Genomic DNA, 26,735 nt, shown 5'->3' on the forward strand with positions numbered 1-26,735 from the left:
TAGTAAAAAAATCAACATCAATCTCAGAGTTTAGAACCCTAGAATACTACCGATTTGTACCAGACTCATCCATACATATGTAGAATGATGCTCTCTCGCCAAACATTTCTGAGTGGCCACGTGGCTGTCCCATCCCTTCGGGGGCTCCTATATGACTGAGCTACAGGTACATGGCACATGCTGTTATGATTAGTGGTAATAGGCATTCTCAATGCTGTTGTACTAATCACTGTGTTGTAAAGCTTTTCCTAAAAGCTTTCGAGTAAATTATCTCATTGAAACCAATCATTTATAGACCACATAGCAGATTTAGCCTTTCCCTCAATTTATGTACAATTAGTGCTCAAGTTATGGCATACTAGGAAACAAAATTTCATAGTTTTCTAAAAAAAAAAAAAAAAAGCTGCAATACTGTAAGAGACAGGCTGAAGGCAGAATAGATGTTGAATAGTTGGAAAAGTGAAACCACATTAGTTTATATTACACCCTTCCATCTTTTATCTTTGGAACACTCCCCACACTCCTTTAAAAATCTTATGCCATCAACAAATAAAACTTTCACTAATCCAAGAAAAGCCGGAAAACGTCTAAAATTTGCCCTTAGATTCTCAACCTGTGGGTCTCGAACGATGAAAATACATCCTGCATATCAGATATTTACATGACGATTCATAACTGTAGCAAAATTACAGTTATCAAGTAGCAACGAACATAATTTTATGGTTGGGGGTCACCACAACATGAGGAACTGTATTAAAGGGTCGTGGCATTAGGAAGGTTGAGAACCACTGGAAATGAATTCCATGCCAATTCTGAAATATCCATTTCTACTTCCTTCTCCACTTCCTGTAACGTAGTCAAAACTATTTTGTGTGACACTTGGCTGCTTCCTGATCATGTCATTTGCAGTGTCCTTGGGTCCCATCCAGGTATCTTTTTACATTCTGCCCATCAAACCAACTCCTTGATGACACGGGGCTGGCTCTCGGTGAGTACGTATGCTTTATTACACTGTGTGCCACCTCTCCGACTCATCACCCCCAGGTTGACCGGCGCAGCAACAGCAAACCAGCCAAGCTACTGACGGCTGCTCACTACCGCGTCCTGCTTTCACCACGCACAACCCTGGACTGTGGAGTGGTGAGCAGCAAGGGAGCACAGTCTGCAGCTGAGACAGCCAGACCCATAGGTCATGGCCTCCCCTCAAATGGACCCCATGGCCCTGTGGGCTGTACCGCCCCCAAAGACACGATGACCCTTCCTGCTAAGGGAGAGTCACCCAAAGTGAGTTAAAGAAGGCTGAAAAGATTCATATTCTTTTAAAAATAAACTTTAAATAGGTTTTCTGAAAACCTACTCAAAATATTATAAGATATTACAGAAACAAAAAATTTGCCCTTAGATTCTCATTTTTAAAATGTGATTCACTGTCCAGCAAAAGGTTAATGTGAAACAATGTTCACAGAATTCACAGATAGACACTGTCCTTTCCTACCATGGTGGCAAAATGCTCATCTGAAAGAATACCCAGAGCATTCGATGTGACCACCGATGACCATGAAGCCAGGGAAGAGCACGCATTCCCTCTAGCTACGGGGGCATCGGCGATGATAAACATGTCTGCCCTTGCTGTTTGCAGAAAGGTTTTTAAATAAACTCACTCCCTAGATTCATTCCAGGAAAAGCCAGAAGCAACCCTGTCAACCCAGTGCAGAAACAATACATGGCCGTGAGTGACGGTCGCCTTTGCCTGTCCCTGAGGCCAAAGGATTTCCTGTTCCAAGCATCTGAGATACACATCGCGGTGTACTCTAATGAATGACAGTGACGTCAAAGCCCCAGTGGCAGAGAGGGCACAACGGTTTGTATCCTGGACTCTTCGCAGAAGGATGTGTGAGAAAGGAGCAGATTAGGGTGGCAGCTCGTTTCCTGCCCTAGGGAGTCTCCCAGTGACTTCTTCGGGACTGTTCTAAGTGGGCCTGGTGACTGTCGATGCAGCTTATCCGTCTCAATAACTAAACACAGGCCACATGCCGTGCCCGGGCGGCCGTCACGCTGTGACACAGACACAGTGCTCACCCTCACAACGAGGCGCCCGCGTGGCCCAGCCTCTCATTCTGGATACAGACCCGGCCGGCCGTCTCAAGCCTGGTCGGGAGGCGATTGGCCGCCAATCCTATGAGTCACCCTCGGAACCACAATATTCTATTCTGATCCCAAGCGCTGTATCGACAGAGCCTTTAAGGTGCTCTACACGCTGCCTGAAGCAAATTAATTATCTCCAAACGAGCCACAGGATTGACAGAATAATCTCAATGCAAAGATCAATGGAATGAGATCAATGTTCACCCGGCGGTGAACTCCCGCTGCCTTCAATGATAGCTGATTGTTGAAACTGCTCGAGTCTAAAAAAAATAAATAAAAATCCTGAGTTCAGAAAAATCGTGTTTGGAAGCGACTGCCTAATTTCACACGCAGTTAATTTTTCAAAGGGCTTTATTACAAACGGCGCCACACTTCTGGCTTGCAATGTTTCTCTTTAGACTATTAATTAAAGCGTGTGCCCGTGCTGACTATGTGACAGGGCAGATGCTGTAGTCAACAACTGTATTCTCCTGTGGGCTTCCAAGTCTTATAGAGTACATGTGGGTTGTTCTTCCCTATTCCATACCATGTGTCCTACGATGGGAACTCAAATATAATTCACATGTGAGCTCAGTACTTAGATATTGCAGATTTTGCACATACTGTTCCCTCGACCTAAAATGCTCTTCCCTACCTCTCTCCACCTACGTGACTCCTACTCATCCTTCAGACTGTCCTGCAAACACGCCTCCCTCAGGAAGCCCTCCAACACCTTCCTGATCAGGATAAATCCTACAGTACGTGCTCTCATAGCCCCGTCTTACTCCCGCTCATTGTCATTAGACTCAAATAACTATAATGTAACTTAATTGATGTCTCTCCTCCCCCACGAGACCGGTGAAAACACACTGTGTTTTGCTGATCATTTCATCCTGGTGGTGAGTGCGATGCCTGGCATTAGCTGGCACCCAGTGAGTATTTGCTCGCATGAGTGGAGAAAGGGAAGGACTGGCTAATACGGCATTGGTGGGCCTGCACAACTGCAAATTGCCATCGGCAGAGATTACTTTCTGAATCTCAAGGAGTCAACCTGGCCACGTGCCTATTTCCAAAAGTGCATGAATCTATACATTTACACACACACACACACAATGTCATGAAGATTCGATATTATGGGAGTCAGTATTTTTCTTCTATACTTTCCTGACCTGAATGTTACGAACGAGTGATACAAGTGTAATGATTTACATCTCTTACACTCTCGGAATTCCCTTAAACCCGTGGTCGGCAAACTGCGGCTCGCGAGCCACATGCGGCTCTTTGGCCCTTTGAATGTGGCTCTTCCACAAAATACCACGTGTGGGAGCACATACAGTGCGATTGAAACTTCATGGCCCAAGCACAGAAGTCGGTTTTCGGCCTGGGCGAGTCTATTTTGAAGAAGCACTGTTGATATTTGGCTCTGTTGACTAATGAGTTTGCCGACCACTGACCTAAACTATCCAAGTCCAATCGCCCGTGTGCAATGGAGTGCTTCATGGAGAGCTGACGACACAGAACTGAGTGCACCTTGTGAGGCGGTGAGACTCTAAGGTTAGTGGATGGAGTGAAAAATCACAACATTGAGAAAAGGAACCCCCGGGAAGTACCAGGTTAGAAATGGACACACTTTCCCTTCAAGGGTCCACAAAACCAACGACGTGCTCCAAAACTAAGTTAAATATCTCTTTCTTCCACTGAGGGCCTGGGGAAGCGGCTGGCCTCACTGACTGGCCAGGTCGTACAAAACTACCTGTGGTCCCGGAGGCACCGGACCCCAGCTCAGCCGGAGAGGGACTCAGCACTGAGGCCTCCTGGGAAGAGCACATGCCTGATCCCCACCTCACACTCCCTTTGGGATGAAAGCTCACTGAGCAGCAGGCAGAATCACACACGTTAAATCATGACTGTTCTCCCTTCTGCGCACTGAGCTCCTTAAATTAAATCCATGTGAAGATGCAATGTTACCGTTTCCTACCGACCCCAATGGAGTCTGAAACCCCTTCCACAGTGGAGCACTCACTAATTTGCTTCATGGAGAGCTGACGACACAGAACTGATATAAATCAAATCCTGTTTTCCCACTGGTTAGAATGAGGGATGCAGGTAAGCCAGCCTGTGCGTGATTCCCTTTAATAAAGCGGAGCCTGTGTTTCCTTCTCATTGTTCCCCATCATCTGCCAGAGCTGCAGGTGCAGAAATAGAAAGCAAGGCCCCAGGGACCGCCCACCCAGGAAGCAGCAAGCAGGACTCACCATCACAGCGGGGTTCCTCACGGTGATGCAGGGGGTGGTGGCACGCAGGGCTCCGCTGATGCCGTGGTAGTACTTAAAGCAGATCTTTATCTCCGCTGCGGATGGAGTGGAGAAAAACAGTCATTCATTCAAACACGGAACAACCAGCTGAGGCCATTCCCACACAGCCTCTCAGAAAGCCCTACTCCTGAGTCTTTGAATGGTCCCTCCTTTTCCAAGCAGAGGCAACGGACTGGCTATGCCACTTCTTACTTGATCACAGATGCTCCTCCGGGATTTTGTAAGAACACCCTCAAATGTATTAGGAGATAATGTGCAAACGTGCCACAAAGTAAACGGTGTGGAGATGAGGCTAAGACTAGCTGCCCTGCGTGGAGGTGTATCTCTGGTCTCAGGGCTCCTTCACCTCACACCCACTTTGGGATTCAGAAGGCCTGTCCCCAGACTGCAGATGGAGTGTGATGTGCTGAAGGTCAAGCAGGAAATGACAGCGTCAGGACTCAAACCGACCTTAGGTATCAAAGCCTTCATCCTGAACCTCTACAATCAGACAGGCTGCAGCTGTCCACGGACACAGAAAGCAGGTTAACACATATGAGAAAATACTGTCTTAGACTGTGCAGTGCTAGGGCCTGGGACCTGCATTATTTTAAATTTCCAAGTGATCTAAATGCAGCTACTAGACAGGGATCAGATTTAGTAACCACTGGTACAGACACTACTGGCATGTGAACAGACAGATGCAGATGCAGATGTATGTGGAGATCTATATCCACAGGTTATGTGTGTGTTCATATTTATTACACATGTATGTAGCATATATGTATTTCATATGTGTAAAATCTGAACTCAATAAAGAGCAATACAAACATCATTTACTGATTTTGGAAAGTAACAATTTCGAAGATCGTGAAGTCAGAACGCGTCACAGGTAGATGGCACAGGCACTGGGATGTTTCCGTGTACAGCGCGCCTGAGTCACGGAAGTGTCACCGCAAGATGCCTCGCTCCCCAGGTGTCATCCAATACAGGCAGGGATGCTGATGGGCAGTCCCAGGGCCAGGCCCGCCTACAGGAGCGGCCTCCTCCACTGTGTCTCCTGGACCACTAAAGGGGGAGCCACTGGACGTATTTCCCAAGGAAGTCCACCTCCCACGGACCCTCCTGGCTGCACCCAATGACCTCCATGGAGTATCTGGTTCACTTGTTTTAAGAGAAAAAATACAACAATTAAAGAAAAATCCTCTTTTAGGAATTTATATTATTGCACGTTTCCTATCCATGATGAAATACAAAAAGAACAGTCTTGTCATGAGGTAAAATATTGAGTCTTTCCATCACAAACGTGAATCACTGTGGTGATTGGAAATGTAGCGAGCACTGCCGAGCAGAGGATTGTTACCACACACCCATCACAAACAGGCCCGCCCCACGCTGGGCAAGGCAAGAGAATCCGGGGAAGGCATCTGGTCTAGCAGGTGATGGAGTGTTGAGGTGACAGCCACAGGCCTGACAAAGCACAGGAGACAGACACTGACAGGGAGGATGGCGGGAGAAGGCTGGAGGCACAGACCAGTGAGGACACGCGGGATCAGGAAGGCTCACAGAACACACTGGTTGGGACTGAAACCTGCGAATGAAAAACCTAACAGACGAGCAGGCTGGGAGCGAGGCGTGGCCGAGGCAGGAACGATGAGCTGCGGGCTTTGAGGAACCACCTGCGTGGGCATCCCAGCTTCATTGGCACCGCCCCGCCCGGAACACGCCAGGCGTGACTGCCGCGAACACCCACACGGGGCTCTGAGTATGACTGCGATTGTAACAGCTGCATAGACCTCAGCAAACCTTCCTCTCCCACCTGCTTTCTCCCAAGACCAACAGCACGTATTCGGCAAGAACACGGCTCAGCACAATGCACAGGCCCGTCAAAGCCGGGCAAGCTCGGTGGCGGGCGTGAGCCTTGGATTCTGCGGGCAGGAGCTCATCAGCGTCACCCCCTAACGCTGGAGACCAGGACTCCGAATCTGCCTGCAGCAGGACCTCCATGACCAAGTCAACGGGGAGGGAGCGAGCAGCTCGCTTCCCAATACAGAGACGTGCATTTGTATAAGACCTTCCCCGAACTCTCCAGTTAGGATGCCATCTCCTCTACACAGTCAGCGAGGGAACACACTCTAAGACAAAACAAGTGACTGCTCATTTTTTAAAAATATATTTTTTATTGATTTCAGAGAGGAAGGGAGAGGGAGAGAGACATAGAAACATCAATGATGAGAGAGAATCATTGATCAGCTGCCTTCTGCACGCCCTCCACTGGGGATCAAGCCTGCAACCTGGGCCTGTGCCCTGATCCGGCATCTAACCGTGACCTCCTGATTCATAGGTCAACGCTCAACCACTGAGCCATACCGGCTGGGTTGCTCATTTTTATCTGTAGGATAGTGGTAGCCAGGCCAACTTTGCCAGCTGACCCATTTTAGGTGCTATTTTATTCCTTGCTATAACCCAAATCTCTAACCCCAGTGATACACTAGAGCAGTGATGGCGAACCTTTTGAGCTCGGCGTGTCAGCATTTTGAAAAACCCTAACTTAACTCTGGTGCCGTGTCACCTATAGAAATTTTTTGATATTTGCAACCATAGTAAAACAAAGATTTATATTTTTGATATTTATTTTATATATTTAAATGCCATTTAACAAAGAAAAATCAACCAAAAAGATGAGTTCGCGTGTCACCTCTGACACACGTGTCATAGGTTCGCCATCACTGCACTAGAGTCTCAGTGACCTCTAAGATGAATTTACTCTGAATTGAACAAAACAGATTCTGTGGATGGACATGATCACCCCAAACAGGGCAGAGCCAACAGCTTCCCACGGCTTCCTGGGTGGGGCAAAGCACAGGGGTTGACGCAGATCACCCGTCACAAAAGCAAACACACAGCAGGTCCCCAGAGAGAAAAACACAGAACAGCTGTTGGCACCTGGACTCAAACCAGCCAGGTCCCGGAGCAGGACACCAGGAAAGATGCCTGTCCCGAAAATACGGGAATGTTCCATGCAGGCAGGAGCTGTCACGTCCTATTATTATTCAGTGCTTTCGGTCACTCAAGATTAAAATACATCCCCTCTGAGTAAGAGAGAAACTAGCATATTGACCGATGTCCTTGAACATTTTAGTTATGAGAAGAGGTAACTGGAAAGAAAACTCGAAAGGGTGGAAAGGGTTGTTGGGGCACAGCCTTCTGTTTGAGCTACATTTTTAACCTCTCACTGCAAGAGGAAAACAAAAAGCTATTCCTGCGAGAAAGAGATGCAAGGACGGGGAAAGACAATGCAGGTGCGATGACCAAGCATCAGAACAGGGAGAAGCCACTGCTCACAGGGCCAGCCTGCTCACAGGCAGGGGAGACGGAGGATCTGGACTAGGGAGCAAGGAATGATCCATCTACCCAAGAATGGCTTCTCCACATAAAGATGGACAAATAGACAGGAGGAAGGCAGGAGAGAAAGCAGGTCTGAATGAATGACCATCCTATCTAATAAAAGACTAATATGCAAACTGTCCCCTCGACCAAGAGTTCAACCGGGAGTTTGACCAGGGGGTGGGGCCAGCCAGCCAACCGCCCGCAGCCCTTCCCCCCGCCCGGCCCTGCCTTATAGGCCCGATCAGGTCAGGCTGGCTGGACCCCACCTGTGCATGAATTCATGCACTGGGCCTCTAGTAGTCTATAAAAGACTATAGAAACAGACATTCTGGCATGTCTGACCCAAGACAACTTTTGAAACCTCTTACATTTCAAAACTCAAGAATGCACACCGCCCAGATGAGCAACCCAGTTTCTGCGAGCATTAGCTCATTTGAGGAATATTTGACAGTCCGATGACAAGTGCAGAGGGAAGCGGTCCTCCTCTCCAATGCCTAGCAAGGTCGTCTACCCCAAATTAAACCAGTCTTTGTCCTTCAAATTCATTCAGGCAGGTTCCGTAATAATATGCCCGGCCTCCTGCCTCCTGCCTCCTGTAGGGGTTTATCAAGACAACCCGAAGCCATCTTTATATTCAGAAATAGCTCAGTGCTCAAATCTAGGTTTTTCCCATGAATTTAGGTCAATTTTTGGAGAATTTTACTTTGACTGGACTTCTGATGAGCTAAAGATAAAAATTTTCTGTCTGAAGATGAAAGCAAATGTTTTTTGGTGTCGTTAAGTTTTCAAGATCAAAGATTAAACATATAAAAACTGTCTAACATACTCAGCCACCCCCTGACTTAAAAAAAAAAAAGTTTCATAATCTCACCAGTGGATATATTTTTCTTGATTTTTTAGAGAGAGAAAAGGGGGGAGGGGAGGAGAGGGGGGTAGAGAGAGAGAGAGAGAGAGAGAGAGAGAGAGAGAGATATTAAGTACTAGCAGGAGGGGTGAAGAAAAACCTTCTCAGAGAAAGAGAAGTTTACTAGCCCCTCATCAGCCAGGACATCCCGAACCTCTACCACTTTCGAAGGGAGAAAGAAAGTCAGTCACAAAAACTGAGACAGTCTGTACATGGGTGGTGGTTGTTGTTCACACATACTGTTCCAAATAACAGCAGCACGTGATGCTGACTTCTTCCGGGGGTTCCGAGTTACTTATCTCGGAACACCCCACAGTATGAATCTGCACGCGCCACCCGGGGTGACCACTCCCGCAGCCTTCTGCACTTGGGAGCCAACACGAAGGTTGTTTCCCCTTTTCCCCTGACGTTCAGTTGGTGATATTTCTCAGTCAGGTCAGCCTCTCAAACCCTGGGACCCTCTCAAAAGAGGAATCACCCTGAGAGGAAGCTTGGCTCGTTCCCATTCCCTTTTCCCCATGGCCTTTTATCATTTATTTTTCCGATGACTTAGGTAGTGATGCCAGCTGGGCCACGGTTGGAAAGTAAAGTAGAAAAAGGCAGGAAAAAGCACCCATAACCTCACCCCCCAGAAACAGCCTCTCACTCATGTTTTGGCAAACATACCCATTGGGGCTTTCCCCATCTGCCATGATTTCAGCTGGGGCTGTGCTGTATGTATCTGCCTTTTCCCTCTCACTTATATCGTGACCATTTTCCCTTAAAATTACATTCCACTTAAGATTTAAAGAGAGAATCTAGCCAGAAATTAAACTGAAAAGAAGGCATTGCTTAGGGGTCAGAAATAGGATTAGAGAAAGAACTAGAATTCTGACCTCCCAGTGAAAATGTGGAAGAAATTATCTGATGGCAATTCAAAGTAATGGCTGCTAATCTTCCAAAACAACTTGTTATACTGCAGAAGTTTCATATGCGTTAATACTGTGCCTACATCAAGTTGCTACTCAATCAAACCTTACTTTATATTTTAAGGTGTAGTAAGTACCCTCCCTGTATAGCATCCCCACACTCTCTTGGATTAAACACCCTGCATATGGAAAATGTAATTGTTATACAGAGATAAATAACTGGGAAAGTGTTTAGAGCCAATTTTGTCTACAGTAAGGAAAAATTCTGTATGTGTAGACATTAACCTGGACCAACCAGTAAATTATTTGCTTACAGTAGTATCTAGCTACTCCACAAAAATGTACTTACTATGTTTTCAATAATATTAGTGGGAAGTATAGATACTCCGCTTCATCCAAAATAAAAAGGAATGACATATTTCTGTGAATCACGTGTGTTATGTGAAAGCATCTGCATGTACAAATGACTATAACATCAGATAACTGAGGCGTGGTTGAATTATTGGCAGGCAATTTCCGATTCCTAGTAAAGAGACCTCATTAGCAGTAAACAGACCTCTATAGCAGTCCCAGACTATCTTACCCACACTTGTAAAAACCAGGACCCAAATGCAAAAGTTATTCTGCCGCTGGGAAAAATAATAGCAGAGTTAGCAAATAAAAATTTTAAATTAAGTTAAACTTTTAAATTTAAATCTTGAATTGTTTTTCCTGTTCTCTAAAATTAGTATTAATAATTAAATATGAATTACAAATGTAGTTGCAAATGTATATAAAAATGTGTGAAGTATTAAAATAGCCACGCGTAATTTATAGATCATATGGTCATACAATACACACACACTTTTCAAAATATGTGAACATTCTCTAATGAGCATTTTCTAAAATAATGCATTTTCTAGTCTGGAGTTCTATGGTATAAGTGTATGTAAATCAGAGCCAAAAACATTTTAAATAGCACTCAGAAAAGACCCCATAGATTCCTGCATATGTAGACAATGTCTCATAACCAACATCTATTTCACACTTGGTTACTTACGTTCCATGAAATAGGGCCCGGGCTCAATCCTCCACACAATCTGTCCTTTCTGTGTCCCGGTCACACCCCTGTTTTTAGAATCCCAGAAGTTGGCTGGAGAATTCTCATCTGAAAAAAAAAACAAAGAAACACTTTTCAGCTTCATTACAATCTCTTTGTCCTTCCTCAGCTCAAAGACCAATACAAGTTCTAAGATAGAGAAAAAAATGAATGGGAAATATCAATGAACACTATCATGAATGACGACTCCCAGCAGATTATTACGCTGAATTTCTACACTTGCATCTTACGGGGGACTTGGGGATGGTGCGGGTGGAAAGACGGTGGCATCTCTGGGTTTGGCCAGGTCGGTCAGTGTGGCCAACAAGAAGACTACAGACAGAGAAGGGCACAGCAGAGCCTGGGGGCCGAGATGATGTATAGGAAAGGGGCTGAGCCCCATCGATAGAATATTTATGGAAGAGGGAAGAGCAGAGCGGGGAGAATATAACAAGACTCCACATGGGGGACAAAAAGGGACGTTAAGCTAGAAAACGGAGTCAGACACACTCCAGGTTTGCCACGGACAGCGTCCCGGCACCAGGTCTGCTAGGAACACCTTTCACAAACCGCCAAAGGCAGGAGACCTCGAGCCAATGGAAGAAAAAGAAAGAGGCAGCATCTGGACCTCCAAAGGAAAGAGGATAGAAAGAAAGACCCAGGGAACAGGGCTGAACGTGGCATTTTCCAAGTTGTCTGACCTCATGACACAGAAAACGGTTATATTTGTAGGCACAGTGGGGTCAATGGAAGAGGCACTCACAACTTCAGATGACGGGTGAGGACACTCTGGTGGCCCAGGCTCCGCCCCCACCCTGAGTGCTGAGGAATGCATATCCTATATAATAAAGAGCTAATATGCTAATTAGAGCGAACAACAGAACAACCGTCCAGGATTCCTTCCAGACGACCGTCCAGATGACCTTACGGACGAAGCCGGGGCTCCAAGGGTCGGCTGGGGCTGTGAGGGGCTGTGAGGGCCGAGCCCCTTGCACGAATTCCGTGCATCGGGCCTCCAGTTCTATATAACTTGCTCACATCCCACTGTTTGAAGCTCTGTCCTAGAGCCTACAAGAGGAAATGAGCTGAAAACGCGAAAAGGAGGCCCTTCAGAGGTTGACAGGTGCACAAAAATGTGTACACTAACACTGGCTCTTACCGTCCAATGTACCTCACTTGTTTTTGTTTTGGGTTTTTTTTTAAATATATTTTTATTGATTTCAGAGAGGAAGAAAGGGGAAGAGACATAGAAGCATCAATGATGAGAGACAATCATTGATCAGCTGCCTCCTGCACCCCCCTCCTGGGGATCGAGCCTGCAACCCGGGCATGTGCCCTGACCAGGAATCGAACCATGACCTCCTGGTTCATATGTCAATGCTCAACCACTGAGCCACACTGGCTAGGCCAAATGCACCTCATTTGTTTCCCCAAATCCCTTTTCCAGGAGGAAAGACTAGGGGTGCACTTTAACCGAGAGCAGGGGTCAACCAGACAGGGTGAAGCAAGAGCTCCACTAAAAAATGGAAAGATAGAGGAAAGATCCCAAGCCCAAGGGAATATCCCAGAGGAGAAACCTCTCTTCTTTTCTTTAATCCTCACCTGAGGGTATGTTTTTATTAATTTTTAGGGAGAGAGAGACACACACAGACATAGATAGATATGAGAGAGAAACGTCGACTGGTTGCCTCTTGTACACGCCCCAACTGGGGATCAAACCCACAACCTTTTGGTGCACGAGACGATGCTCCAACTGACTGAGCCACCCGGCCAGGGCAAAAACCTCTCTTCTTTTGCGCGTAAAAGAAACAAGAAGCGAGGCTGGGATCACCCAGCTTTGAGAGACTTCCACCTGCCGTTGTCCTCAGAGCCCACTGGCTTCATCACATTGACAAGCCAGAGAACTCGGGGAGGGTGGTCCTTTCATGGGATTGGCATTCAGATCATTAGAAGTCAAAGACTCTTTCCGTGAGGTGCAGCCACGGTCCTTTCTAGGGATGAAAAGGCATAACCCATTCAGGGCATCACCTCCACACGCCAACAAACACAAGGACCCGACTCCAGCCATCACGGTAATGCAACCACAGCACTGATCTTTCTAAGGCACGCAGGCAGCCGCCTAAAACTGGACGTGAGGAATGTCCTGGGGCTCCTCAGAGCAGGTGCTGCTCCCTGCCCATCCGCTGGGCTTCTTCCATGCCCATGGAGCCCCACCTTTGTCCAAGGCAACAACGTGCCCAGTTACACCTGCTTCTCTCTCCAAACCCCTCATAGCTGAGGGTGGCATGTGGTCTCGCTCCAGCCGGTGCGATGTGCGTGGAAGCCTCCTGGGTGGGACTCCTGGGAAAGCTATTATTGTTCTAATGAATAAAAAGACAGGAATCTGAATGTTAGCAAGCACCCCAACCAGGTGGTTCCGACACAGGTACGACACACACTGCACCTGGGAACATTCTGCTCCCGGAGATTTCCAGGGAAATTGGGCAATTACAGCAAAGCTCTGGACAGTGGACATCTCTTTAGCAATTGTCCCTTTCATTTGTTAGCTCCTTCCTTCCTTCCTTCTTTCCCTCAGTGCAAAGGCATTTGCCGAGTGCCTATACAAATGGTTCTCAACCTTCTGGCCCTTTAAATACAGTTCCTCATGTTGTGACCCAACCATAAAATTATTTTCATTGCTACTTCATAACTGTAATGTTGCTACTGTTATGAATCGTAATGTAAATATCTGATATGCAGGATGGTCTTAGGCGACCCCTGTGAAAGGGTCGTTCAACCCCCAAAGGGGTCGAGACCCACAGGTTGAGAACCGCTGGCCTAGACGGAGGTCACGAACACCCATTTCCTGCCATCAGGAGGTGACAGTGCAGGAGAAGATTGACAGAGGCCATGTGAAGAGCAGCAGGGTAGAGGCCAGGTGCCTACTTCAGGACGCACTAAAGGGGATGGAGGAGGAACGGCCGGTGCTCCCGGGGACCGTGCACAGTTCACATGGCTCTGGGTCCATCAAATGGGAAGTGTCTTTGGGAGACACATATGGAGCTATCCTCTGGGAGAGCCACACGTCAGCCAGTCATTAAGTTGTCCTCTATTCCTTGGCTTCTCTGTTCCCTGAGACATGCTGTTTTACCTCACAGGGTTCTTTTGGGGGGAGTAAGAGGCAGTTCATGGATGGTCATCGGAAGCAGCAAGCAAGTGGCCATACTTAGAGCTGAACTCAGCAGTGACAGTTCCCCAGGACATAACACCCTTCAGCCGTGGAGAAGGAGGGTTCATTCTATTATCCTATAATGGGATTGTAAACAGTTATTATTTTAAAAATCTAACTGAATTCTTTTTTAAAATGCCACAAAAGCTAACATAATGTAAGCATAAAGTCTTTTTATGTTTTTTTTCAAACTCTTCCTTCCCCATAATATTTGATACACAAAAGTCAGTGTGAAAATTTTCTTTAAAAAAAAGTCATCTTCTCCTGTATGTGGTTTTTTGATTCACGAAAATGTTCAGGAATCGGCTTTTAAGATAATAAAAGGATATACAGGAGACATGACCAGACATGTCAAAGATATCCAAACATAATTTGGATTTGGAAATGATTCAGTGTCTATCTTAATATTTCCGAAACCTCCATGTGGTACTGGAGATAAAATAGGATGAAAATAAAGTATTCAAAGCCCTCACTCCTCTATCAATCAACCCCAGGGGAAGTTGAGAAAAGGTGAGAACTTTTAGGAGAAAGATGCCATGAGACAGACTGTGTCAGAGAATAAAGAAAAATATTGCTTACAACTTTTATTTTGCTTTAAAATAATCCCTCCCTACATTTTCTCAAAACCCTCTGCTAACAATCCTGTAAGACACTATTATCATATTTTTAAGGATGGGGAAACTAAGGCACAGAGAAGTGAAGGAATTTGCCCAGGATCCTGAATCTACCTGCAGAGTGAGCACAGGCTGCTTTCTCAGAGGCCACACTCCTCGATGCGACAGCACGCTGTCCACCTGGGCCAGGCGAAGAGCCTGGACTGCATTCTGCCTACCGTGGAAAGTCACTGAAGAACCGAAAGCAGGGAGGGACATGACCTGCACTTTTTAAAAAAATCCTTCTGGCTGCTGCCTGCAGCGTGCACGGCACAAGGACAAGCGAGGACGGCCCCAGTGCTTCATGCCCAAGCAAAACACCCAGTGTGGGAGCATCACCTAAACATGGCCCTCCCCCGGACCCATCCTTCCTGTGCAGACAGAGCTGGGCAGCTATAAATAGCCACTCCTGGTGCACAAGGCTGCACACCAGGTCCAGACGCTGCAGCCCCGTGACCCCGGGAGGTGACTCATCCCCGCTGAGCTCCCTCCAATCAAACCTCCATCCTGCAATTTCACTCGAAGTCCACCAGGCTCTTCTCCTCCCTCCCTTTACTCAAATAGCTCCTGCAAGTCCAACCTTCCCACACTCGGCCTTGACCGGTCACTTATAACTCCGTCAAACACTTCATGGCACATATGTAACACTAGGGGCCCGGTGCACAGATTTGTGCACATTGAGAGGGAAATAGTTAGAAGGAATATTTTAATATTGCTATTTGCCTTTTCTCCCTCAGTGCCTGGGAGTCGGGCGGCACTGGTCGCTGTCTACGGGGCGATCGGGCCCCCACTCGCACCTACCTTGGCCTGGTGCCACCCGCTCACCTGCTCCACCATCCTGCATGGTCCCACTCTCATCAGAGCCCATCAGGGCCGGCAGCACCTCCACTGCCACCCACTGCCAGCGCTGTGTCACCCACACCCACCATGTTCCCCGCCAACCCCTGGTGGTCAGCGCACGTCATAGCGAGTGGCCAATCTCCCAGTGGAACCACCGCCCAAGGGGACAATTTGCATATTAGGCTTTTATTCTATAGGCTAGCACTGGCCGTCAGTCCACACACACCCTCTCTGCATTGCATCGAGAGCAGAAGCTTTTGGTTCTGAGGGACGTATCATTTATTCCAGGTGCCATGCAGGAAGGACGCCTCTTGGTAATGGCATTGCCAGGCTGTCTGCAGGGGACTGGAGGATCCCAGAACTTCAAGACACGGCAGACCTGAGTTTAGACTTTACTTCTCCCATTTACTGGGTTTATGGCCTGGGACGAGTCCTTACCCTGCACAGACTCCATCTCTTCCTTCTGGGAAATGACGCCAGCTCCCAGCTCAGAAGGCTGAGGAGTCCGCGGTACAGCATGGAACCTGGCGCGTATGAGGAGCTCAGCAGGTGGGCTTTTTAAACTTTTCCATTTGTTTCATCCTTCTTTCAAAGTAAACATCCCACCTGTTTACTTCTCGTCTATGTTTATTTTTAATCCTCGAAAGCACCGTTCCTCAGCTTCACTTGGTTCATTTTTACATTTTAAATGTATTTGTTTTAAGTAAATGTATTTCATTCTAATTGCTCATCAATATACATAAATCAAAACAGAAGCATGCTTATCTGTGTGGTTTTGGAGACTGCTTTCTTAAGCAAAGGATGTCAAATGACTGACAGCGCACGTGCAGGCGTTCACACAGGGACAGTCAAATGACTGACAACGCACGTGCAGGCGTTCACACAGGGACAGTCGCTACGCCCTTACACAGGCACAGACTCGTAGCGTCTCAACACACCCAGGTCTTGCTCGGATGGGACGGTGCTCGGAGCTTAAAGTCCTGCCGGTGAGCCTTAAGCCTGGCTCCCTCAAGCCTCAGGCAGAGGCGCCCTCCCTCCCGCCACACAGAAACCGGGACTTGGAACAGTGTGTCTGTGTGTGTATGAGAGAGAGAGTGTGTGTGAGTGTGTGTGTGTGAGTGTGTGTGTGAGTGAGAAAGCTGCCAGGAATGACGAAGCTCTGATTACATAGCTTCTTTCCTCTCATTTTTTTTAAATGCCATGCATACACTAAGCTCTCACCCAAAGATAATTCCTTTTAATACCAGGGGGAAGTTTAAAAGCAACCTCTGCATCCTACAGGATGTGACTGGTGCATGACACACGACAGCGGGGGATTCCGAGAAATGCACGGCCATCCTAGAATCTCACGTTCAGCACAAAAACGTCCTCCGGTTGGGGTGAATGACGGCCTTGATCTTCATGAGCTCATACTATAAAGACAGAGCTAATGTGGGAGCTAACCCACTAGGCCTGACAATATTAACCAGAAGCTTGTGGGAGCAAGCTTTCTGGAACGTGCGTTGCTCCTGACCCTAAAGAATAATTTTGCCGACGTGGCTGCTCCCTATGGGTCCCTCCCCAAAATGACTTAATCAGAAGATGAGTGACCTTCTCGGAGGTCAGACGGCTCACCCGAATCTTTACTAAATCATCAACGTGTTTTTCATTAAACTGAGCATGAGCCAATGTTGCCCCCTGCGGTGCCATTGACATTCCAGCAGGTAATTCTCCGTGAGGGTCTGTCCAGTGCGTGATAGGAGCTGTGGCATCCCTGGCTCTCAGGTACTACATGCCAGTTGCATCCTATTGGACAATAAAGCAAATAACATTCCCACCCCCTTGAGAACCATTGGTGGGCATTTTCCAGCCAATGAAATAAAAATTTTCATTTGAAACACTAGCTAGTAAAGGGTCAGAGTAGAACTGAAATGTTGCCCTGCAATCGTTCCAGTGTTTAAACAATTCATTAGACCGGGTCTAGCAGGCCTAGGAAAACTGGGCCAGCCTGCCACAGTGCCACAAGAAAACCTTCTTTAAAAGACACGGTTTTATCCCCAAGTTCAAGTTTTATGGTAAGATCGTTACTAAATCAATCAGCCTCCAGAATGTGGCTCTCTATGAATACTTGTCCATATAAATATTACATCACAAATACATTTCTTCAAACATCTCATTCCCTGAGAAAAGGGTTTTAAATCCATCCAAAATACTATTCTGGTGGCAGACAACCCTTCATGAAATCTATTTAGACTCAATCAAACGCCGTTTCAGAAGCATTCTTGTAAAACCTGTGCTTAGCATCCCAGTGAAGTGATTCATCGAGAACCAGCGGGACTCCAGGAACTCACAGTGAGGGGGCTGCGTATTTATTTGTACAAGTTTTAGTAGCTGAACCCCAGCACCGATCTGCTGTGAGAACTGTGCAGTGACTGAATGCGCTGAACGCCCCGCATAGCAAGTGAAGAACGGTCCCGAAGCCCGCTGGGAGGGACCACATCTAAGAACTTTTCAAAGAGAAAGGCGGCGAGAACGTGGAAATCGGGGGACAGTGCGGTTCATCCCCAGAGCTTTCTGACCCCTTACCTCACACAATCCCAAGGCGTCCCTCTCCGCCTTTGCCAGGGTGGACGCCATCCTCTCAGATCCAACTCAGGAAGCAGCGGGAAAAAACAGGTTTCATTCTCCTTAAAATCATGCTCCTGGCCTACCCCCGGGCAACGGCAGCCACAGGAGGGGCCAGGACGGATGTGCAGGGGGGTCGTGAGTCCTGATGTGGCCCTGAGAGCTCAGCGGGTCCACCTCACTGTGGCTCCTGCTTGTCTTCCTCTTCCCTCAAAGCTCAAGAAAGAAGAGACTAAGAAGACCTCTGCCAGGAGACGCCTGTCCCGCCAGGAGCAACACTGAGGGCCGCGGCCGCCACTCCTCGGGGCTTACCATTGCTCAGGCATCCTAAGTGAAAAAACATAACTGACCAGCCGGCTGTGGTGGCCACACCCCTGCAAAGGGTACAGGATGCAATCGCCCCATCCTCCCCATCCTCCCCTCAGCTTCCTTCCTGTGCTTTCCATGGGAGAATTCCAGAGAATGAGTTATGTGTCCACACACACACACACACACACACACACACTCTCTCAGAGTGGGCTGATGTCAACAAGCTGACTGCTATCGTGGAGAACTGTGTGTGTGATTGACTCAGAACAGAGTGGCCACCATCTGGGAACTCTAGTTTACTGGTTCCATGATCAGATATCACTTTCAGTCAGGTTGCTAACACAGGCTCCCAGCGCCCTAACCAATCCAGAATGGGGTTGGTGGACTTGTGATTTCAAACCATAAAAACGGAATACAACTTTTTCAAACACCGCAGAGCTCCCGTGAAAAACCAACACCGTGCTTATCGGTCAGAAGTCGCTCCCAGAGCTCAGTCTCAATGCAAAACCACACGCGACCATCACTCTAGCTGGGGCTCTTGGCCTGGGCTTGGGAGAGGCTGGCGGTCCCTGGTCCGATGCATGTGCTTTCCTGGAGAAAGGGGCCGGAAGGGCAGTCATTGCAATTCCAAGTGCTGGCTGATGGGTGAATGCGATCAAAGGCTGCAAGACCCTATCTTCCCAGCGCAAGATGAAATATCGAGTGTCACGTGCTTTTGCGGTGTAGAGAGGCAGACTGGATTTCAGCTCCACTCTACATTTGGTGGCTGCCATTTCTTCTCTACTGTTCCCTTGACCCAGATATACTTGGCCATGAAGCTTCCAGGGACCACAGAGCTGTGGGCTGGCTCTGGAACAGACTGAGGGGACACAGAAGCCTGGAACTCCAGAATCAGCAACCCCTGAGCAGAACATGCAAACCCAACTGAGTCTCAGGACAAAACACTGCAGGTGTGAGAGTGCGTCCTAGCAAATAACAGTAACAGCAAGCACTTACAAAATGCCAGCCCCATACCAGGGACACGTGGTAGATACTTCCATCTCTAACGGGTGTCTCTGTGCTCCAAGGCTGAGCGGTGGTGTTATTAGGCCCACATGATTGGGGAAACAGAGAGAAAGTGACAATAGCCAGGATTTAATGTTAGATCTGAATGACACTCAGCCCCATGCTCATCCTATATAATAAAAGGCTAATATGCAAATGGTCCTGATGCCCTCACGCCGTAACGACCAATCAGCAGGAGGCTGCGTGTGTGGCAGGTGCAGGTGGGCAGGGCTGCGTGCATGGCGAGGCTGGGGGACATGAGGCTGCGTCCCCCACCCGGCACTGGCTGGGGACGTGACACTGTTATTGTTTATTTATTAATACATTTATATATTATTTTCATATACATTTTACTAATTTTCTTTCATCTCTGACACTTCTATTATAGAGAAAGGGCAAATAGCAATATTAAAATATTTCCTCTAATTAATTCCCTTTTAATGTGCACGAATTTCATGCACCAGACCACTAGTTTACAATAAGCTGCCTCCTTCAAAAGACACCAGCGACCTCACTAGCTCACAGTGGCCAATGGGCCCACAGTGGCCTCAGGTGCCAGTAGGAGATTAGAGAAAATAAATCTAGAAAGGACCATTCACTGGCTTCAAAGACGACCACAGCCTTTGAACAATGGACTTCTCAACGCCAGCCTCTCCGCTTCCATCCTCAGAGAAAGTGTGCAGCCCTGAGCTCTTGCCTGCTTGCCAGCTGTGGGCCATCAGCCTCTCCCCGGGGCCGAGGAGCAGCTCACGCACCTGGGCAGGTGCAGCTGCTGCCCCACTCACGCCCAGGTCTCCAGACACCCCCTGATGCTTCCCCCACTCTGGCCCTCCAGCCTTTGCTTTCCAAATACTGTAACATTCTCCAGATGTGCCCCGTTAGCCAAACGCTAGATTCTGGTCCACCCACATGTCACTGATGTCTATGTACGACAAACAGGCTATTTTCCTGTGTAAAGGAAACCTGCTTCCCCACAGCACAAGCCATGGTCATAATGGAAGGAGATGTCCAGGCTGAAAGAAACTTACAGAAGCAAGGGAGGTTAGATAAACGTTGGCGTTTAGACCTAAGGCCATCGTACTCACATTCCCCTTCACGGGGGTGGTATTTCCTAAACACAGGCCATTAGGCCAGCACCCTCTCAATCGCAGTCAATGGTAGGCTTGAGAAGGTACGGCCAGGGAAGTGAGTATTCAACCCTCAAATTTACATATGCTATTGTTCCTTTCCCCAAAACCAAAACCCTCTGGGAAGAAAGGCCAAAAAAAGAAAAATCAACAACAACAAACAAAACGGGGAAGCACATTAATACTAATATTGCATTCATCTAACACCTCAGCATTTTCATGTACTAGGGGATACTTGTGAATAAAACAAGTGTAGAAAGAGAGAGAGAGAGAGAGAAACACTAAATAACAGATAGAAAATGAATTCTTTACCCTGGCCAGTGTGCTCAGTGGTGGTCGAGTGTCGACCTATGAACCAGGAGGTCACGGTTTGATTCCCAGTCAGGGCACATGCCTGGGTTGCTGGCTCGATCCCCAGTGTGGGGCATGCAGGAGGCAGCCGATCCATGATTCTCTCTCATCATGGATGTTTCTATCTCTCTCTCTCCCTCTCCCTTCCTCTCTGAAATCAATAAAAAAAATTTTTTAATCAGGGAATGGACACTGTCCCTTTGCCCCATCTCCATAAGGTCTCCTTCCGAAAACCCCACTGATCATCACAGCTCTCAGCGTTCTGAGCTATCGATCTAGGAGGCTACTCGGGAGTGCCGAAAGGATTAATCATCGGAAATGAAAGACATCACTTAACTCAAGTAGCCTATTCCCAAAGCTCACAGGACACGCATTAAGAGGAAAAGGCGAAAGACTTATGCATTCTGAAGAGATGCACTGCATACAGAGAGGAGCAAAGACAAGATTCTTAGATTGCAATACGAATGGACAATGGAAAAAATCAACAGTTTATGCTGGTTCCAAACACACAAAACAGAACCGAGGTTAGCACATCAGGAAGGAACAGCCCTTTTCCTGGAAAGCGCATTATGAATTTCCCTTGTGTTTATGCATTTTGCAAGCCTCTGGGTCTGACATCACTCACAGGCATGACTTACGTTTCGCTGCAAGTGTCTGCTTATCTGCCCCCATTTTTATTGGCGGCTCTTCCCTCTGACAGTGTGTCCGCTAAAAAGCCAGATGAATGCTCGTCGCATCTCCACTGTGTTTTCAGATTCCCCAAGTCTCCCAATGGGAATACACATCCTTTCGTGTGTCCATCAGAAAGCGTTTTTGAAAACATATGAAAGATGAGACAGCTGCTAACAGAGCAAGGGACAGAGTAAAAACAAAGAGACACATATCCATGAACTACGTGGGTGTTTTTTTTTTTTCATTTGACTTAGGTTGTGGTAGGCGATCCAAGTGAATAAAAATAAGAAACGCTACATTCCAGGCCCTGGGAGCGCGTCCTCACGTTCCCGCATGTAATCCTCAGAGTAACCCTCAGGCACAGTTATTCCGACCCCACCCCGCACAGATTAAGAAAGCCGGTGACAGAAAGACTGAGTAACTTGCCCGCGCAACATAGCACAGCAAGAAAGAGCTCAATTTCAGATCTGGAGTCCGGGTCACGGCAAAGCTTACCCACACATTTCCCACGGACACAATCTTCCCACCAACAGCTAACGACCGACCACCAGGGAATCGAACCGTGACCTCCTGGTGCATAGGTCCGTGCTCAACCACTGAGCCACGCCGGCCAGGCTCCTCTCAGCGATTTTGAGAGGCAGCGCTAGCCCCAGGGCGGGGAAAGGGCTCGGCGAGGTCTAGTCACTTCACAGGGATGCCCAGCGGCGAGGCTGGAACATGCAGAGACGGTCCAGGAGCCGCCGCAATTTCCCAGCCGCATTTCTCTCCTCCTCTGAGTGCGTGAGGGGAGATGTGGGCCTGTGACTTTCTTAGGGTTTTGCAGTTTTGCCTGGGAAATTTTCATTATGCTTTGGAAGAGAGTCAAGTCCCCAAAGAACTGACTTTCTCACCATCCGTGGATGGGGAAACCCCTTGGTCAGTGTCCATCGGAGACAAATATCAGGATTCTGACCCGTTGCTTTCATACATGAGAACAAAGGACCCTCGCTTTTCTGTTTCTAACGGACCAACACACACAAGCAGATGTGAGGTGCCGGAGCTCTGCCAGGCATCCACCAATAGGAGTGATGTGGGTCTCTCCCTTTCCACGGTCCCACTACAGAATAAGAAAGTTCAGGGATGAACTTGACCACAAGAGGGTATGCAGAGGGTCTCTACCCCTTACCGGTGAATCTTTGCTGACATGAAACTATCGTTTCAGGCTGTTCTCAAAAAGCAGGTCTTACCAGTCATCTTACCACTGGGCCCCTATCAACCACCTAATGATGTTCATGAGATCCGGCAATGACAACAGTCACAAGAAGCACACGTATCAATAAATCCTCCCCGTCCTAAGTCCCTGGGGCCCGGATCTCATTGTGCGGTCCTCCGGCCTCCTCGTGAACGCTGCATCCTCACTGTCTCCCTCACGGGGGCCCTGCCTGCAGACAGCAGGAATGTTAACTTCCAGACACATTCTCACAGCTCCTGCATCAGCAACGGGTCCCTCGGCCGGGCTTGCGGCGGCTACTCTGGCTCTGAGTGTCTCCAAGAATCACCTTCCCCTTCTGATCGAAACACGAGTTCTTAAAGGGTGAGCGACGGAGAAGCTGGGATGCGCATCTGTGTGCACAACAGACGAAGGCTCAGTAGCAGCAGGTGCACCCTGCCTGCCACGATCGCTAGCCAGGATGAATGAAAAATGAGGATTCCCCCCCCACGTTACTGTGTCCCCTTTTTAAATGAGAAAAAGGAGTCACATTTTAAATGCCCAGCTTCATTCTGTAAGGCTTGGAAGTTGTAAATGGTCATACACTACATCTGTTCATTGTTTTCTTAACATTTTTAAATCCAATAGGAGACATTTTCTCATTTAGCCAGTTAATTAGATGACTGAGACATCGATGACCTGTGGGCAATACAGAACAGCCCCGGTTCACAGCTAACACGGACATCTATGAGCTCTGTGACCTTGATTAACCTTAAACTTTAGCTCCCTTGGCTACAAAACGGGGTCACACCACACAGCAGCACACGTCTGAGAGGACTGCAGAGCACAGCGTATAGGCTCCCTCAGTCAACGCTCGGGTATCCGTGTTATTGATCTTCACGGGGGAGACTCTGCAGCCCTGAAATATCGTGAGACGTTTTTAGAATTTATTTCTGTGACAAGTGACAGTCCACCAGGAAGGCGACTGCTAGCTGGACTGACCTCTGGGGTCATCGGATCTAGGTTATCCGACGTGAACAGTTAGTAACATTCAAGTAACATCTTTGGAGAAAAAGGACGGTCTTTCTTCAACCGGCTTAAGGAAGTACAGCCCTGCTCGCCCCCCTTCCTGTGCTGCCTGCATGTGTTTCAGCAATCACTCTGGGCAAGGTGAAGTGGAGCAGACAAAACCCAAATCACAAGACACCTCGGGGAAAAGACGATGGCGCTCGTCCAAACGGCCTTTCCTGGAACACGCTGTACCAACGCCCCCGCGCCCCCTCCACCCCCCCAGCTCCAGCTCTATTTAAGGGCCTGTGAGCATTTCCATTATAAACTGGGATCATCAGGATTTGCAATGTAACCTTCCAGTCTGTGTTTATGTATAAACAACTCATTAAGACTTTTTTAAAAAGCTATTGTTTTTTAAATTTAATAACATCCTTCAGTAAAAGATAATAGTACAAGGAGGGGGGAGGGGGGAAGCAGAAACACCAGGAAAGTCAGGATTGTTTTATACATGAAAAAAAATCTGCCATGGCATTAATAAGCTAAATAAGATGCGTGTTCAAGAAACACGTGCCACTCAAGATTATATAAATTCAGTGGCCACTGTGTCACAGTCTGTAATAATTATAAACTATATATATAAGCATCGAAAAATAAATGAGTAGATAAATCACGGCACAGCCATATTATAGGCTATTAGGTAAGCCATCACACAATGTCCCCAAATAATTACTTTTCTTTCCAAATAGCGTTTAATGGCACGTAAAATGCTCGTGAGATAGTAAGGATAGTAAAAACACACTGCAGAGCTATATGCACAGTAACTTAATTGGGCTTAAATATATACGCATCTATTATTTATTGGAACAAAGTTGAAAAAGGACTATGCCAAAATGTTCATAGTGAGTACTGCTTGGCTGGGAGGCCTAAGCGTTCCTCACATTCTCCCTTATTTTCCAACTTGTCAATAATGGACTCGCATTACCTTAATCATCGGAAACGAGGCTTCAGTCTGGCCCAGGGTGACGGAGAAATACAAAAGCAGTGAGAGAGAAAAATGACTCACTTCTCTGTCTTTCTACATCCTCTGCGTTTCCATGCAAATCTGTCTTTAATCATCCACTATGCTGACATTTTAAAATATGACTTATGTTGTGAATTTATGAAGCACTCAAATCAAAAAGTTCTTATTTATCAAGAGGAGTTGCCCCGAAAGGTAACCTTGTAGCTAATGACATACTGTCTCAAGATACCAAAAACCACAACTAGCATCCATCATAAGCCACCCCTGGAGGACAAAACAGATGCAGGATCTATCTGGGCAGGGGACAGGAAAAAATCATCTGAAGCAAAAGAAAACTCATTTGAATCTGAGTACGTTTAAAATTCTATTCAAAACTTCAAGGACTGGAGTCACCAACTCAAAGACACCTGCTCCCAATGGAATTATGATGTTGAGTAATTTTTTTTTTCTTTTTTAAGTCTTCACCTGAGGATATGTTTTTATGGATCTTAGAGAAAGGAGGGAAAGAGAGAGAAAAAAACATCGATTGGTTGCCTCTCATACATGCCCTGAGCAGGGAATCAAATCCACAACCGAGGTATGTGCCCTGATGGGGATTCGAACCTGCACCCTTTGGTGTACGGGACATCTCTCCAACCCATAGACCCACCTGGCCAGGGCCACACAGCTGCTTTCTGAAGGCGGCATCGGCTAGCTTTTGCTGGTGGGGAGGACTAGCACTGGGCGTGGCTGCTGTCGCCAGGAGGAGCACCCTGAGAAACTGAACGGGAGCACAGACCCCTCCACAGGACGGGCTGGCGGATGACAGGAAAGCCTCGCTGCCCAGACTGCGGAGCGGGGACTGGGACATCAGAAACCGTGACGGAGTGCGATCTGGGCGGCTCGTCACTTCCCGGGCCAGGGGGCCATGCAGGACACGTCCTCACACCCGTCGGATTCTCTCTCCATATGGCACAGCGGCCTCACGCCATTAACTGGAGAATGTTCCACGGATGAAGTTAACTGTCCTGTTGCGGAACCGTCTGTGGCAGGCAAATGGATGTGCCACCAGCGAGCCTTCAGAGAGGTATTTCCCTAGGAGCGCAGCGTTTTCTAAGACGCATCTGGGGCAGCCCAAGTGAAGTCACCAGGAAAAGGGGGCTCCCTGTCACACCAGAGTGGGATGTGGTGGACACGGCACCACACCCCTTAGCGTCCACACATTCATCAGCAAATACAAAAGCTCCCAGAAGCCTTCAGATGTCCACGGTGTCCTAAACGGATGTGACCAGAGACCTCGATCACATGACACCTACACACAGCCGAAGGAAGCACTTGGAGAGACTGTGCTGTGGTCACACCCCCACCCACCTTCCAAACCTTCTTCCCCACCCCCACCCCTACCCCCACCCCCCACCCCGCCGGAGATCAGCAGGAGCTTTGTGCTCCTCAGGCCCTGGACTCGGTCAGAATCAGAAAGGCAGACGACGCTGAACAGGACCTGTAGCCTCGTGCCCTGCTGGTGGGAATGCAGACTGGCACAGCCACCGTGGAAAACAGTACGGAGTTACTGCAAAAAATTAAACAATGGAACTGCCTAGGACTCAGAGATTCCACTTGTGGGAACATTATCTGAAGAACCCGACACATTCATTCGGAAGAACATATGCACCCCGTGTTCACAGCAGCGTAGTTTACAATCGCCACGATCTGGAAACAGTCCCTGTCCGTCAGCAGGTGAGTGGATAAAAAGCTGTGGGACATTTATATAAGGCAGCGGTTCTCAACCTGTGGGTCGCGACCCCTTTGGGGGTCGCACGACCCTTTCACAGGGGTCGCCTAAGACAATCGGAAAACACATATGTAATTACATATTGTTTTTGTGATTAATCACTATGCTTTAATTATGTTCAATTTGTAACAATGAAATTGGAGGTCACCACAACATGAGGGACTGTATTAAAGGGTCGAGGCATTAGGAAGGTTGAGAACCACTGATATAATCAAACGCCACTTAACTGTAAAAAAA

The 26,735-nt window shown here is 47.7% G+C and overlaps 1 protein-coding gene across 1 annotated transcript in view; it reads right to left on the reverse strand.

Annotated features, from left to right (window-relative positions):
* The window catches only part of HECW2 (HECT, C2 and WW domain containing E3 ubiquitin protein ligase 2), a 241,822-nt gene that overhangs the window by 117,081 nt on the left and 98,006 nt on the right, over nucleotides 1–26,735 (reverse strand). The window contains 2 exon segments of the mRNA XM_023759762.1: nucleotides 4,380–4,474; nucleotides 10,660–10,767. Coding sequence (XP_023615530.1) covers nucleotides 4,380–4,474; nucleotides 10,660–10,767 — 203 coding nt within the window.

This window comes from Myotis lucifugus, unplaced genomic scaffold (genome assembly GCF_000147115.1).
Source record: "Myotis lucifugus unplaced genomic scaffold, Myoluc2.0 scaffold_3, whole genome shotgun sequence".
NCBI classification, from domain to species: Eukaryota; Metazoa; Chordata; class Mammalia; order Chiroptera; family Vespertilionidae; genus Myotis; species Myotis lucifugus.